Raw genomic sequence first — 17,265 nt, forward strand, 5'->3', positions numbered from 1 at the left:
GGTACAATCAGCTGTTTGCATTGTTCCAGTGTTCCTGAATTTTCAAATTGTGCAGCACTGTCAAAAGGCACGAGATAAGGAGAAGCGAGAGGAGAAAATAAATGACTGTGCATTTTATTTCGCGTGTTTGCCGGGGGCATTCTTATCTTGGCTAAGCTACAATTTGCGTCGCTTTGGTGGCCAGACTCGTTGAATTCTGGATTCACGATCTCCACCGAAGATTCCCGGTTCAAGTCCTTACTTGGTCATTGGTGTTTCTTTGCAAGTGTTTCTTCGTCAACTTCATACAGTCACCATTCATCCTCTTCGTCGCTATTAGCACGTAGAGTCAGAAAAGCAATATCAAATTACGACAAACAAACAAATATAACCAATTTTGCACATTCATTAACCGTAGCTGGACTAAGAGTTGCACAAAGTGTCAATGTGAAGCTTGATACATGAAAATTCTTTGAGAAAGGAACATGTAAATATTACTTATTGTCACTTGATATATGTACAGTCGCATAATGTATGAATCACTCAAAAATTCACTTTTACATAATTGTTTGATATCATATTTTCAAAATGGGCATAATGTGCCACTCTTCGTCCAATATGATAACTTTTGCTTCCTTGTAGTAATATTGTAATACTGTGATTGTATACATGCAAAACAGACTTTACATTGTTTTAAACAAATTTAAATAGTTAAATTTGTCCTCTAAACTATTAATTTCTGCCAGTCCAAAATAAATATCTATGCTTAATACATGGCTGGGCACCCTTAGTCCGATATAAAAGGGCTCATATCTTGGGACTTGCAAAACAAAGTTTACATTGGTTTAAATAAATTTAAGTAGTTAAATTTTCCAATAAAGTATTAACTTCTGTCAGTTTAAAAAAATAAGGAACTAAACTAGATGTTACTATAGCTCTCGCCACGAAAACAGTCCAGTCAAGGTCGGAGTCTCCCCTTGCCTCCTCCACACCCCTAGCCCTCCAGGGTTGCCACACTTCTTCTAAGCTGCTCAGTCGACACTTCGCGGATTGTACACGTATGCGGTTGATTTCGTGGGTTGAAATTGTTGCTCATTGGCAACACTGTAGGTGGGTGGCGTGACCTTGACTGGACTGTTTTCGTGGCGAGAGCTCTAATACCTGAACAGTTAGTCCGACATGGAGCGGACCATACCTTGCACCTGCTAGTGCTGCGATGTGATTGCAATAATTTTGAAGATTTGTTCACTGACTTTCAAAGCAGCATACGCCACCGATATATTTCCAGCAAGAGTAACTTTCTTTCCCCGATTGGGTACGGGTTTAGAAATGAAGATCCAGAGTAAGGAAAAAGGGAGGTGGGGGAATTCCCTGGCAACCTCTTCTAATCCCTCCCAATAGCTAATTAGATGTTCTGACATTACTTACCTTGCATATTTACTTTAATCCACAACACGGGATTCTCCCAAGGCACTTTGACTCTGCATACCAAGGTCACCGAATCTCCAACGGTCACCTCTCGCCTTTCTTCGTCCACCCACAGCAGGTCGTCCTCCTCTGTAGACGTCACTGCAGAAAGAACAATTATTATCCTTTATGGTGCGACATAACCTTAGCTTTAAAAATACTATAACCCAGTTGCGCCACAATATAATAATTATCCTGTTTCAAACTTTTCGTACATAACAAAAATGAAACAGAATATACTACGTATATGAATATATTATTAAATGATAAACATTTGTACGAATTGTGTTACTAGTCAGAAACACAGCACATTTCAAAAGTCGCTCCCCCGATCTCCATCTTAACCAAAATTACTCTTTACTATAGATGCAGATATATAGAAACATACCTATTAATTGTATGTAACGTACAGTATTAGATTTCATAAAGTGAAATATGATTACAACATTTGTTCCGTTGAATGAAGTTGCTATTGAAATACCTCCAACGACAATGTAAATAGTGATTATAATATTAGCAGTTACATTTATGTTAGGTATAAATTTACTGGAAGAAACGCTGGAAAATAAAATGTTATGTAGTATAATGCATAAGTTACACGCATCAAAGCTTTAACCTAGAAACAAACTCTATTTGTTTACGCATTTTACACTACATTTAATGCATAGAAAATTTGATTGATGACTTTAATAACATAACCATGTAAACCGAGTGAGGTGTTTGTTTTCTGTATAATGTTTATCACTATTTCGTGCTTTACGTTTACAGATTGTAAACATTTTGACAGTTGTATTTGGCTCTCTGCTGTTTATAGCACGATATAAATATACTATGATTACTAGTTTTATGTACATGATTTTAATATAACCTTTATATACAGTCAGGAGAATGTTGCAATTGTTAGGAACTTATTGAAAATACACTGAAATCATATGACTTACACCATATCCTAAAAATAACCTTACATCGTTGTCTCTATTTTTACTTTTAACAAGCTGCTCTGCCAAAACGAAATATAAATTGTACAGTCAACGGCAAATATAATACTAGGCAAATTGTCCATCGTTATTTTCATTCCTTTTTATTTTACATCCTGTGTTGTTTTAAGGAAAGGAATTCTGTTCATTCGAAGCATATATTGCTCTCTACTTATTGTCGTTTTTATTTCAATTCAAGATCATCACATTGTGGAAAACAGACTGAATGAAAATGGTTGTGGGCAATTCGACTACCATTTCTTTTGCCGTTGCGTGTACTAATATTAGGTAATTGTTAATGATTCCACAAAAACGGCAATAAGAAATATAGTAATGCAACATGTTTGGAACCTGAGACAGGACAGCTTAACACAGAAAGATTTTGAATTCACATATCGCCTGGAAAACTACATGACTCTATATTTCAGGAGAAAATATCTGAATTTCAGAGACACAGACAGGCAGTCTGAGGAAGACATCCTGCTTATTTGTATTCAGACAGATTCAATTAAGCTTGATGCGAGCAGAAGACGGTATCCCAAACAGACAAAGCAAAGGTTCTTCTTATTTGAGCCATCATGGACAGAATCTGACTGACTAGCTTTTGCTGTCGTAAAGAACTATGGTTGATTTAATTCAATAACAGCTAGCTGCCCCTTGAGACTCTTCCAGCGGGATTAAAAGATGGACAAAGAGGGGGATGGTGGGAGGGGTGAGTTACAAGACAATGCTGCTGGAGGGTCCTTCATAAGGGATGCTGCTGGATCAAAAGGGACAATGCTGCCCTTGGAAGTTCAGGGACTTTGTAATGGGGGATAGTGCGTGCCTTGGGACTCTAGTCGGCAGATTACAGATTTTTTTCACCTTTTTTCAGGCATCTACATCATCATCGTCAATTGTGATACAACCCTAAGTGGATGTTTGCCTGAACAAGGAGTTTCTTGCCTGTTGTTCTCTGTTGGGTTCCCCTCATCCAGGTATTAATTTTAAGTGTTCTTGTATCTATATTAACGCTGACCAACAATCTTGCTTGATTTGGTGTTGTTTTAAGTCCACTTTATGCACAGCAGGCTAATCGGGACTGGACCTACAGTTTAAAGTGGACCAACCATCTTAATTGCCAATCCAATTATTTAAATGACACCAAATTCTTCCTATTTTAACGTTTTTCCTTCAGATATCCCTCTTTCACTGTCAAATACTGCCAGTTTTTCTCAAGTTTCACATATACCAGATCATGGAAAAGCAAACTTTTCAAACCTTAAGTATATTATGCGTTAAGATTTAGGTAGCGATATTGGTTAATATTAATGGTCTTACCTTGTGTCGACAACAATGAAGATTGTGAAATTTGCACTAGCAAATCTCCGAAATGTCATTGCAAAATTTAGCCCCATTATTTGGGGACAAATATTACCTATAATAACAGAAGGTGTGTGGACGTTATTCACACAATGGACAATTAACATTTCTTTAAAATATGGTAACTAATTTTCGGTTAAAATCACGTGATTAGTAACAGAGACAAAGGTTTTGCGATTTTTCTACCTCTCTATCACCACTTCATGCTCCCCTACGATATGTGCGAAATTTGGGTGTGGCACGGGAAGCAGACCCTCTACGTTATGTGAGAAAACGAGATCAAAAATATACCATTGTAAATCAGAAGTAACATAGTACTTCATTTCTGAAAATCAGAAGTAACCATATCGTTTAAAATGCATTTTCAAAGGAGAGGGTGTCGGCTCCCGTTGCGGAGTGGTTAGCACATAGCGCTATGACGCCATGAGTCCCGGGTTCGAATGCTGGCATGGGCATGGATGTTTGTGAGTGTCCATTCATCAATTTCATCATAGCATTACTCATCCCCATCTTCGTAATTAGCCAAAAGTGGTACAAAAAGCGAAGTAAAATTAAGCAAATCAATCAAAGGAGAGGGTGAAAACCATCTTTTTATGCGCGCTGAATAAAAGTGTTGAAAACCGGAAAGCTTGATGCCACCAGCCCACTTTTGTCTCAGAATTTTTTGAAAGGTCAGATAAATAATTAATTATGATTAGGGTTACGATTTTTATGACCTAAAAATCACCAAAATATGCAAAATAAAATATGCTCTTATGACCTAAAAGTTTACAAAATATGCACTATAATTTGAAAAATATGTCCTTATAACTGGACCGTTTCAATCATCAATATCTAAATGCTGAGATATTTTCACATACGAACTATTTTTAGTTCACTTTATGGGTCCTGAGTTGCAATGCACAATGAATACTTTATCTAAATTTTCAAATAAAAATGAAAAAAATTAGAGTAAGAACGAACCCACTTCGAAAATGACTGTATATTTCTTGAAAATGCAAAAATATGCTGAATATGACCGAAAATCCATCAAAATATGCTCTATCACGCAGAAATGGACAAATATGTCAAAATATGCCCTTAAAAAGCACCTTAATTTTGTTAGTTTCTTCATAATATAAATTTCTATATGTTTGGGGAACAAATCACCCGTACCAAAATAAATATTTAATCACGATATTGGCATGCATGAATATAAATAAATGTCACAGAAACTCGCAAGTCCACTAATATGGCCAATCCTTTACATCAAGTTCAATCTGAATAATGCTCAGAAGCTGCAGAAAATTATAACGCATTAACCACGTCGTACGAGAAATTAAATACTCTGATATATATATAATTTTTCGATCAGTGTCAGTGGCAACACCGGGGGTCACTTACGTCACTTTCTGCTTCGCTAGTAATGAAGACACAACTAGATGAATAAATGCTCACATAGCCCAAATCCTTCTTTTTCTATGCGCGTCAACGGCAAAGACAATGGTAGGCAAATTGTCCACCGCTATTTTAATTACTTTTTTATTCTACTTTCTGTGTTGTTTTAAGGAATGAAACTATGTTGGTTCGAAGCAGGCATTGTTCTCTGCTTATTGACGTCATTATTTCAATTCATTATCATCACATTGTGTAATGCAGACCGAATGAAAATGGTGGTGGACAATTCGCCTACTGTTTCTTTTGCCGTTGGGTGTACTAGGTGTTTCATCAATGTTACCACCGCCAAGAGACAATATTGTCTGTCCACCTCCCCTCTAATTTTGTTCTTGGTGAAAAGTACCAGCTAAGTTTTAGTGTGTTTAATATCCCTTGTATGTACTTTAGTTTGAACTTAAACCATTATGAGTTAACTAACTGCCTTGAAAGAATATGATTACAAAATCGAGAGTTACGCGCAATACATAATAGGTGTACACCAAACAGGCAATTTAATTATTGAATCGGGAAAAGTCTGTACAAGAAATGTTAAGGAAAAAAATTCTGAAAATTAAGAAATATATGGTGTGTAATAATTAACTACCTGTAAAAACAAAAACTCTAGAATTTGAATTTGAATTAAAATTGTTGGGTGCGTCAGCACTTAGGCTATTTTGCACCCGTCACACTATACGGGGTCCAGCCCCTTATCTTAACAAAAATAAAAGCGTGTCTGAGAACTAAAATTTCCTTACCTTTGTTAAAAGCTGAGGCTAAAAAGGTCGCTCAGCACAAATAAGGCTGAAATCAATATTAATTTAAAAGGGCGCAAATAATTTCACGGAACGCTATGGCATTATATAATTTACAACTTTTGTACCTCCCCGATGGTGTAGTGGTAACATCGTCGCCTTGTGATCAAGGGGTCCCGGGTTCGATACCCGGTGAATGCACATGGCACAGTGGTTCGGAACCCACTTTAAGCTATAGGCCGTCTTAATTACCCTTTGTGTGCATAAAGTAGACTTAAAAAAAAACACAAATCAATCAATCAATTTACAACCTTTTTTCATTTAGATCGTTCGGCGCCCAGGGACGTCTCCCGCAGTCCCCTTACGGTTCTGAACTTAATAAGACTAAGAAAAAGAGGCATTGCGAGCAAGAAAATTTTACAAAAGTATTTTTATTTGCATAAAATTTGAAGTTCTGGGTGGTAATTGCCCCATGCAGGTACACTTGGCCGTTAATGTTTGCCCCTCTTGCCCGCCTAGAACTCATTTCCGACCAAGCTTGGGGGGTGGCAATACCCCCTGCCCCCCTGTGGTTGCGCTACTGGGTGTACTACGTGGAAGAATCACACCTTCCACCCCCAAAAACTCTAGATTCTTCAATTCAGATAATTGTGCTCTAGAATGGAAGTTTTTACTAGTATTAAAGTAATCTCGGTAAGTTAGTCACTTCCGCAAATCAGCAGGGTCCCACATGTAAAATTACCTGGGGCCTTTTTGGCTGAGCCAGTAAAAATGGGCAGTAATATAGGGTGGCGTCTGATTACCATGCGAGAGACCCGGGTTCGATCCCCGGCGGGGGAGAACCGGGATTCTTTTCACCTGTTCAAGCTGTTCCGGCGCCCACCCAACGTCGTATAAAGTGGGTGCGTACCTGGAGGAAACTCTAGGGGGTAAAGGCGGCCAGGGGCGTGGTGCTGATCACATCACCCCCACCTTCGGCCGTGATCAAGAAAGTGTGGGGAACTAAACAAACACCGCCTATACGCCTTCATGGCGTGGTGCATAGTACAGGGAAACACTTTACTTTTTTAGTAATATAGGGTGACCATAATATTTTTGCCCGAAAACGGGACATCCCAAGTAGATCAGTTTACCTCCCCCTCCTTAAAAATCGGTTAGCCCTAATTATATTAATATTATTATATTACATTATTATTCAGTAAAGTATGGACCACACGAATGAAATTAAAAGGTAACAATTATTATAATCTCGGTAGCCTATGGCTTACATAGTGTTTCTGTTCTCTTCCGATTAACCTTTGCTGTTAATCCTACACTCAAGTTTTTATCAGAACAAACATTCTTTTTGAGAACAGCATTAGTCCATGACTGTACTGAAACTACACGTATGCTTCTAGACCATGCTTATTCACTGCTCTACAAATAACGGAACACACAAAACAATACAACCAGTGAAGTACTGTCTGCTAGAACGTTCTCGACGACAATGAAACATTTTGATTGTTATGATATATGAAGGGTTTGAAACATAACTGTATTACTATGACGCTGGTTTAAAAATTGCAACATTTTTTTAAAAATTAAATGTCTCACATTTAGACTTGATTTTCAAGCTAACTCCTAGACTTTTATAAAACGGGACAAATAGTGACATCTTAATAATATGGACGGGACGACCGGGACACGCCTCTGAAACGGGACTGTTCCGGTCAAAACCAAACTGTCCCGGTCAAAACGGGACGTATGATCACCCTAGCAGTAAAGTGACATCACGTACACAAAGCCTGCTGTTTTGAAGTGAAAATGTATGTTTTTAAACAATTACCTTATTAGGTTGTCAACACATGATTAGCTTAACAGCAGAGGCATAGGGTGACCAGACATACTCTTTTTAAGAGTATTATACTCTTTTAGAGGTTCATATACTCTATACTCTTTTCAATTTGCAAAAATCCCCAAATATACTCTTTTCCTTGCTATTTAATTTCATTCATTATTTTACGAGTAAAAATGCGTTAAAATCCACAGAAAGAAAATAAACAATGATGGGTAAGTGGAGGTCAGTGTTCAAAGATTTAGTACAGGCTGGGTCAAATTTAAAAGTGATTGTGCCTCTTATAAAATTCTTCTTTACTCTGCCTGGTACAAATGTTGATTGTGAAAGACTCTTCAGTGTTATTAAAACTTATTGGCGAGAGGAAAAAAGTACACTCCTGGTGTCAACACTCGAACAAGTAATGAAAGTGAAATCCAATGTGGACATGACCTTTGAAGAGTTTGGACTGGCAATAAAGGACGACTTAAATCTCAAGAAAGCAAAATCATCCCACAAGTATGAATGATGGTGCCCATTGGTGAGTATTTGTAATTAGCTAATTACATTAGACCCATAAGTAATTTGAATCTGTAGAGTGTAGGCCTATTTTATAGGGGCTATAATAGAAGCAAAAACAAATAGCCACCCTTAGTCTCGTTTTCTTTTTATGTTTTGTGCATGCGCACCTTCAACCTATAGACTATACTCTTTTTGGTCAACAAATATCTGGTCACCCTAGCAGAGACAACAACAAAAATTTTCAAATATATGAATGGTCGAAGTTATAATAGACTGCAACGATTATTATTGAACTGAATTGTGTTTGGTGAATTATAATGGAAAACCCTATGCGTAAAAATGTTTAAAAAACCGATTCTACCAAACATGTCAATTCTTAAAACTATGGCATTATTTTTCTTTGTAGTTTTCCCATAGGGGATGGAAAGAAAATTTAAGAAAATCTGGGACAAAAGAGGTGTTATAAACCCCACCATCTCTTCCAGACCACGCCACTAACTTCAAAGAGCGTTTTCCTACGAAAAAAAGACGAAGAAAACAGTAGAAAAAAACCTGCAAAAGGGCAAATGCTTATTTTTTGTATTCAGTAAATATATTGATGATCCTATATTTAGTACCGGAAGTGTTTTTTTCTCTCCCTCTAAACAAATCCTCTACTGAGATCAATTCACAGCAAGCATTTGCTTATGTAGTTCCACGAAACTCCGCTAGGTGCGCTTCTGCTGACTCACTTCTCGCTCAGCACCTCTCGAGTAGCATGTCTTTTTTGCTTCGCCTTGATAAGCAGCGGCTGCGGTTGACAGCATACGATGAGACGTGCTTTCAATTTGGTTCGTAAATCAAGCTCGTCGCTTGCAAAAAGAACGACGCTTACTTTCAATGAGAATTTTCACGCATTTTCTCATCGAAGCACTTATGAAAACTGTTCAAGTTTCTTTGAAGAGTTTACTACAAAGACCTCAGTTTTTATTTATTCAAACGACACATCCTTAATAAAAATGGAAAACGTTAAAAATAAACTCACAAAATTAAGAGTAAGGAACATTTCTTTGTTGTTAGTATTGCCAAGGGTCCCAAGTTCGATCAGCGGTGGGGGCGCAAGTACTTCGGATCCAACTTTAAACTGTTGGTCCAGTCCAGATTAACCTATCACTGCCCGAACTGGATTCAAAATAAACTTTTGGCTTTTCTTTGTTTTGCATTGTATTATAATCTATATTAGAACCGCGGTGTCAGTGGCGAACATTACCTTCGAAAGAGGGGTAGCGGGAGCTACTGAACACCAAACCACCCATTTATATACCAAGTATATATGTATTTTCTATGTTAGTTATGCTAGTATTTATAACAACTTATCTTTATTTTCATCCTATCGCAACGTAGTTTTAATACTACGTCGGCATCGAACCAGAGACCCTAAGTTGTCTCTTGGGCGACGTAGCTATTCATCAGTTATCTCCTGAAAGTTATTACTCCCTTGGCCTAATAGTGAGATGTGCGAGAGATCACGTTCAGAATTGACTTGAACTAGAAATGGGTTTTATACTCTCCACGACTGAATCGATATGGATATTGTTAGGAAAAGGGTCTTACTTGCCTCCCGTTTGGATGACGATTATTCCCACAGATTGTCCTTTCAATAATGGCAATTGTCACACATCTGACCTCCCTGTCAGATTTCACTCCTCACTTGTCCAAAACTGTCCCTCAGCTCCACGTTCTCCTCACCATCCACACTCATCGACGTCCCCTAAAGTTTGCGTAATTTCTTATTAAGCATTCCTTTGCCTGCTTCCTGTTATGTTAAGGATAACAGCAGACTTGTCACTTTTACCCAACACCTTGCGCACGATACGCTATGTTGACAAAACAGGGTGTATTTATAGTGTCCTGTTCGCCACTGTGCGGTGGTCCAGTAGGTAGGGGTTTTGCTGCCACAATGCGGGATACCTAGGTTCGAATCCCTCCATACAGCGGCACTGGGGTTCACCAATAGTGTTGCCCACGAGACGAGACTTTGGCCTGTCTCGTCTCGTGGAAATGCTGTCTCGTCTCGAAAATATTCGTTTGTCAAAGGGACACATGATCAATCTCGTCTCGTCTCGAATTTTTAAAAGCCTGTCCCGTCTCGTCCCGTGGGCAACACTATTCACCAAGCCTCTCGGAGAAATGCGTATCCTGGGGGGCAATCTTGGGTGTTAGGAAGAAATCAATTATTCTATCTAATCCATTACAAAGAATCGGTTCTTCAATATGTTTTTTTTTTCATTAGTAACCTTTATTTGCTGTCAATCCACTGCAAATTGTCTCCTAAACTTGTTGACTTTGTAATTTGTGCGTTTGTTCTACCTGACCTCGGTTGTAGATTTTGTTATCATCGATCCATTAAATGTGATTTGGACACCCATTAATTCAATTAGTATTGGAACATTGAAGTACGTGGCAGTTGGAATTACAGAAAAATCGAATTATCTGATTTTAGATTACCATTTGTAAAGAAGCTGAATGCGTTTTCTGCGAGCATGAATTGCTGGCGATAAGTTTCATGTTGTACCGCTATATATAATCGACATAAAATCCTAACATTAAAATATATATATATAATCAAGTTGTAATGAAACCAGTGTCGGTACGGCCTCCACGATGGCGCAGTGGTATCGTCGTTGCCTTATTAATCAAGGGGTCCCGGGTTCGATACCCGGTGGAGGCACATATAGTGGTTCGGATCCCACTTTAAACTGTAGGTCCAGTCCCGATTAGCTTTAGTGCACAATACTTAATAGTATCAAAATATGTTGATATAATGGGCCTAGTATTTCTCTTTACGATCATGTCATTATTTATTAATAGCTATATAATTTCAAAGGATTGGGGTATGTTAAAAACAAAGGAAAAACAAAAAAGAACATTTTCCGGGCCCCGATCTCATAAAGGTAGTTGGAGTCCTTATCACCCTATCTGTGTTGGAACAATAGAAGCCATTCCTTAACATGGAATAGTAATTGATAATATATTTTTTAAAATATTATATGCGCGCTTCAGTACAGAAGTTGCTTAGTTGCACAGTCAAGCCATTCTCTGTACACACTTGAAGAACACGACCTGGACAGACTGCAACGAAGAAGAAAGTCGAGATTGTGGAAACATTCAACTATCTTGGCCACCGATATAAGCAAGTTATTGATTGCCTAAAGTGTGATACAGATGCTCAGACAACCAATGAATAGGTTCTGCCAAATATGATTGAACCTTATTACATAAATCTTGATCTCTTCAATGTAAGAGATGTGCTTCTCTTTCGAACATACAACACCATGTTTTAGTACTTAAAATGGTCCAATTAAATACAAAATGTTGAAGGAGGAGTTTTTCGTTTTCTTCCCCTGACAAAGATGATTGCCAAGAAAACAAGCCTCGTTCGATAATTCTCGATTCCCGAAACGTTCCAAGTGGAAGCGAACAGAGTCCTCTGGTGGTGGGATCACAAACAGCTGTTCTCGCTGACAAGCCGAGCCATGCACTTCCCAAACAGCTGCTGCATATCTCCAGCGCTCCTCGAATTCGGGTAGACTCTACTGTCAGTCGCTTTTTTCGCTCTCGATGGCCGCTGTGGGACGTTTGCCTCACTCAATTTAATTATAAGGCAGTGTAACAGATTGTCGTCACGAGGCAAGAAACTGCTTTCGACACATGCGTTTCATCAAGTTTCTTGCCATTTTTTTTGTTCCGCTTAGAACGCCTTATGCTTGCTTGTCCATCAACCTGTGACATCTTTATAAAAAGATACTAACTGAAAGAAACAGCATGTACAGTCACGAACAAAAGTGCGTTACAATTATCTCACAGGAATGAGTTTTACTCCAATCTCACAGTATGAGCTTTGAAAAATACAGGGTGATTGAAATTTCCGGTCCCGTACGACAACTCAGTTATTACTACACATAGAGAAAAATGGAAAGAGAGGAAAGTTGTTGGAAATATGTGTGTTTCAATATAAAGTGCTGGAATTTTCAACGTACGAGCCTTAAATGTCATGTCTTCGTCCGGAATATCGTACTGTACTGAGCATGGATGTCCGCAGTATTTTTACCAGGGAGGGGCAAGTAAGGTTATTTTTTTCGGAGGGGACAAGGCAAATTTTCCCCCATAATAGTGTTCTCCTCTCAAAAAACCTTGCTTCAATTTGAAGTTATCATATTCATGCAATAATTAACATGTATCATTGTGGTTGAAATGAAATTATATGTGTGAAATATGTAATTTTTGATAGTTTAATTTTCCAGGGGGCGTGCCCCCCCTTCCGGACGCCTATGGTACTGAGTAAATTAAGAATTGATGTCGTTAATTGCAGTCGAAAGTCGACCACTTAATGACTAGCGCCGTAGAGTCGACTAAGACAGACCTCTGTAAAATCCAGACAAGACACACTGTGTAGACTTCGTGACTGGATTGTCTTATGGTATTTGAAACATTTACCTAACACATCCAAGCAGATACCTACCCGACTATTTATAGATATCCTTATAGTAATTATAAAGACAATACATTAGTGGCAATTGTAGGCCTGAAATCCCTTGGAGCGTCAAACAGAAAAGAAGAGTTTCATCCTGAAGCTTGTTTTAAGTCCACTTTATGCACACTAGACTAATCGGGACTGGACCTACAGTTTAAAGTGGGATCCGAACCACTATGTGCCTCCACCGGCTTGATTACAAGGCGACAACGTTACCACTACATCATGGGGGAGGCCAAACATTTGATTTGAGACAGTATCTAGGTTTCCTGCCACTTTTGGCTAATGGCAAAGATGATAATGATGAAGTTTATGAAGGGACACTTACTAAGAACTCCCGGGACCCCTGGTGTCGAAGAGCGGTGCGCTAACCACTCCGCCATGGAGATTGGCTTTAGAATACAGGTACAAGACAAGAGCAATACTCTGCCAATTGTTTCTTCATTCCTCAGATTTCAGGCAAAGGGATCAATTAGCAGTTGTAACCAGTGCCCACACGTGCGTTTCACCAAAATTCCACGTGCACAAACACTCCATTGAAGATCTCCGGACCAGTGAATTTACCCTAGACGAACAAATAAAGAAAAAAAGAATAAAGGAATTATCGGAATGGCAGCTCACCCCAATAAATCTCTCCAAGTATAAACAGTCCTCCGCGTATCTTCTTTTTGTTTCCAGACCGAAAGGCATTCTGGGGGAAATGAACGTTCCGTGTGCCCTTTCTGGTCCCTGCCACGTGCCCTCTTTACCCCACCCTCGAGCCCTCACAAGTGGCGGGAAAAAGGGAGAGAAAAATAGTGTCCTGACTCTTGTCTCTAGGCTCCGTAAAACAAATTAGCATCATTAAACCGTTCGGCTATGTTGAAATCTCCCTCGCAAGGAACAAAACAGAAGACTTGAAACCATCCTTGAGATTGTCTGTGTCTGTGCACTAACCCACTCTTCGACCAGCGATAACCCCAAAATAATCCCAGTTATGTGGCCCTCTTCTCGTTCTCCCAAAACCTGCAATTTCTCTTGTAGACGTTCAGTGGCTTTCTAAAGCAAACCTTTTAGTGGTGTTTTCTAAATTTACTACAATGGCGAGAACAAGCTCCAAAACACTGAATGTAATCCGCAGTGTTGCCAACGTTTGTTTTAAGAAGGTCTAAAAACCTGTAGATCAAAGTTTCCCGATAGCAGGGTGCTCACATCCTGAGGAAATGAGGAAAATTTTGAAAATTGCCCAAATTTGGAAGTGCATGTACCAAGAAAAGTCAGGCTATATGTAGAACGTTTATTCTTTTATTGATTCTGTTTATTTTACTTCGCTTTCCTGTCGCTTTTGGTTAATCGCGAAGAAGAAGATGAGTGATGATATGGTGACATTGATGAAAGGACACTCACAAGAACACCCATGCCAAATCTGCGATTCGAAATCAGGACCCCTGGCGTCGTAGCGTGGTGTGATAACCTTAAAATTATCATTAGTAAGTGCATATGAACACTAACAAAGCTCAAAGTTAATAAAATACAATAAATAAAACATTTTTTTAAAAAAAAGTCCTCGATATTTAGGCGCCATTTGGGAACTAAATTATAACAACTGACAACTTAGTCGTGAAATGCGATTCAATAGCAAATGGACCAGGATGTCAAGACTGGCGCATAGGAGAAACCTATATACTGTCCCTGGTATCTCTGGCGAAAACGACCGAAAACAAGTCTCTGCGTAAGTAGGACGCGAGCCGGGTACACCAAATGAACACGTGAAAGGGAACAGGATTGCGTGAAAGCTGTTGGGAATCGACTGTAGGTGCCAGCTTTCGCAGCACTGTACTGCTTCGCTCCGCCCACTCGACTTCCCCTTTTCTCTGCCGCTATGCGCGGCCTTCCTCCTCAGTTCGCGGGGATAGAGTATACATGTCTTCGTTTTTCAGAACTCCAAATTTATTTAAAACTTTTCTTTATTTTCGCGTTCATAAGTTCCGTGCAAAACAAAAACATTCTGGTTAACATAATGCTTCCAAAATTGTCGATACATCATACCTGATTGTTTGACAACGTGCAGCAAAGATGTATGTCGTGGCTACGAATTCAAGTTGCTTTCGATCCAATTTCATCTTGCTGGCGAAGTAAAAACAAATAAAACCCCAAAAGAGATATAAAAGCAATGTCATTGTCCGATAACGAAGTAAATATCAAATAATCCATGCTCATGCATAAAAGGATTCAAATATCGCATCCTAGTTTCTCGTCATGCATAAAGATTATTTCAAACATGGCATGATAAAAATTATACATTCATTGCACCGCTGTTTTCGAAAAGGAGACTGAAGATTGATAAGTGTTGCCAGTTTGCAATGGTACATGATAGCTGTCTGTCCAGTATCTCCCCTTGCACAATGGAAATGAATGTTACAGACTTCTTTATCAGTATTATTTTCAACATTCCTTTCTTGGTATGTTATTTAAGGAGACTTGCTTGCTTGTTGAAGTGTGTAATATAATATCGTTATCAATCGCAATGGTTCATTTTCTATGTATACTGCCATGAAGCTTGTTACTGTTAAAACACACTTCGAACAAAGCTCGTTGTCTGAAGTTGATTGGTTGGATTACTAATATGCCCTGAAATACAAACGACCAAATCCGTCTATGGTTACTTCATTTTACGTTGCATTTCTTTAGTACCTTTCTTGGTTATTAGAGATGATGAGAATGCATGATTAACTGACGAAGCCATAAATACAAAGCGACATCAGACTTTACCAAAACTTCGAACTAATAATCACAATGTACTTTTCTCAAACGCCACTAAACCTGGTCAAAGTTTTAAGGAAGTTACATTTACCTTAACAAATAATACGAGTTTTATTTGTCCTTTTTTGCCTTCTTCGGCTTATTGGTCCCTTTTTAGCCTTATATTAGGTCTTAACGACCTATTTTTGGAACTTCACTAATTTCCACCATGTTTTTACTGCCCATTCTCACTCAATTCGAATCATTATCAGTTCATCACCTCTTAAACATACTTTCTGTAGTAAAGAAATAAAAAAAAGAAATAAATAAATATATTTGAACCATCCCCTTGAAACGAGACAAAAACATTCTTGACTGGAAGAAGATGCATTTCATTCATATAATTTTTTCACACTGTGTATTCCATACCACCAGAATTTTGTAATATTTTTATTAATTAAATATGTAATTAAAACAAGTTATTAATTAATTAGGATCACATTTATACGTCCTTTTGTCCGTTTTTAGGTCCTTGTTTTATATTTTAGGTCTTTTTATAGGAATTTTTTTGGCAAGTTATAGATCTTCAACTTCTGAGCCCTACTAATGGTCAACGGAAACTACACTTTTGTGCTGTGGAGAACTAAACTTTTTACATAGACGGATTCGGAGGAAAGCGTTAGGGGCGAGTTTCCTCACAATTGCGAGTAAATGAGGTGGTATAATTGAACGAAACTTTAAACGTTGGCCTGAAATATTTCGAAGGTAACATGAGTAACGAGGTAAATGTTTAAATAAACTTGGTGACTTTTTGATTGTCCCTCGTATATACTCAAACACAAAACATCATTACTTTTTTTAAAAAAAAATGTTCCCTCGAAATAGAATATTTCCAGTAAAAAGTACTGTATTAGATAGTCGAAATACGTCATAAGTCGTCAAAAAGATGAAATTGTACTTCTATTTGACTTACCGCCGGGGCCCATAGGATGCTGACGATGGAAATGGACTGCATGGTGTCCAGTGAAGAAATTTCAGAATACGGAAGCACATTTCTTTGTGTTGCGACTGAACGTCTGAAAAATTCATCATAGCCAAAGTGATGGACGGTATAGGGCGAAGAAGAAAGGAACGAACCTACTCAATTAAGCGTCTTTAAATATATTTTTCTTTCTCTCCGTTTTCCTTGAGGGGGAGGAAGGGTTCGCAGAAGACCCTCGCCCTCGACGCAGGGCAATCCTCCCTTGTTGTGCGACTGCAACCTCCCTTGTTCTTTCTGTCATTCACATTTAACAATGTAGCTTTTTTCTCCCCTTCTTGTTAGCATGAAGATCAATGGTTTATGTCGGACACATGGGTGGGTTCCCCAAACAACTTCTCTGAGCGACGTAAAAAATCAGGCTTTGCCAGCGTTGCGGTTTCTGATTGGTTAAAAATGTCGGAACAGGATATAGCTAAATCATTTTCACACGAAACAGCTGCACACCTAAGGACAAACAAAACCATATAAATAAGTATGTGTGGTCACTGGTCACTGGTCACACTAGAACTGTTCTACATTGATGCGTGCGGCTCAAGAACGTAGTTAGAAATGGTCCGCGCCCCCCTCCTCCCGAAAGACTTGGGTAAGGTAAGGTAAAGTCCCCCGCGCTTTTAGCACCGCACCATGAAGGCACATTTAGAGGATGTGGGAGTAGGGCCCCACACGTTCTAGATCTCGGCCATTTTGGAGGTGATCTGATC

General features: G+C 38.7%; 1 protein-coding gene across 1 annotated transcript in view; it reads right to left on the reverse strand.

The window, feature by feature from the left end:
- Positions 1–17,265, reverse strand: part of LOC146003124 (lachesin-like) — a 147,700-nt gene that overhangs the window by 43,568 nt on the left and 86,867 nt on the right. Inside the window, exon 2 of the mRNA XM_083141301.1 lies at positions 1,408–1,548. Coding sequence (XP_082997427.1) covers positions 1,408–1,548 — 141 coding nt within the window. The remainder of the gene's footprint in view (positions 1–1,407; positions 1,549–17,265) is intronic.

Source organism: Lepisma saccharinum, chromosome 19 (assembly GCF_977018435.1).
Source record: "Lepisma saccharinum chromosome 19, izLepSacc3.1, whole genome shotgun sequence".
Lineage (NCBI taxonomy): Eukaryota > Metazoa > Arthropoda > Insecta > Zygentoma > Lepismatidae > Lepisma > Lepisma saccharinum.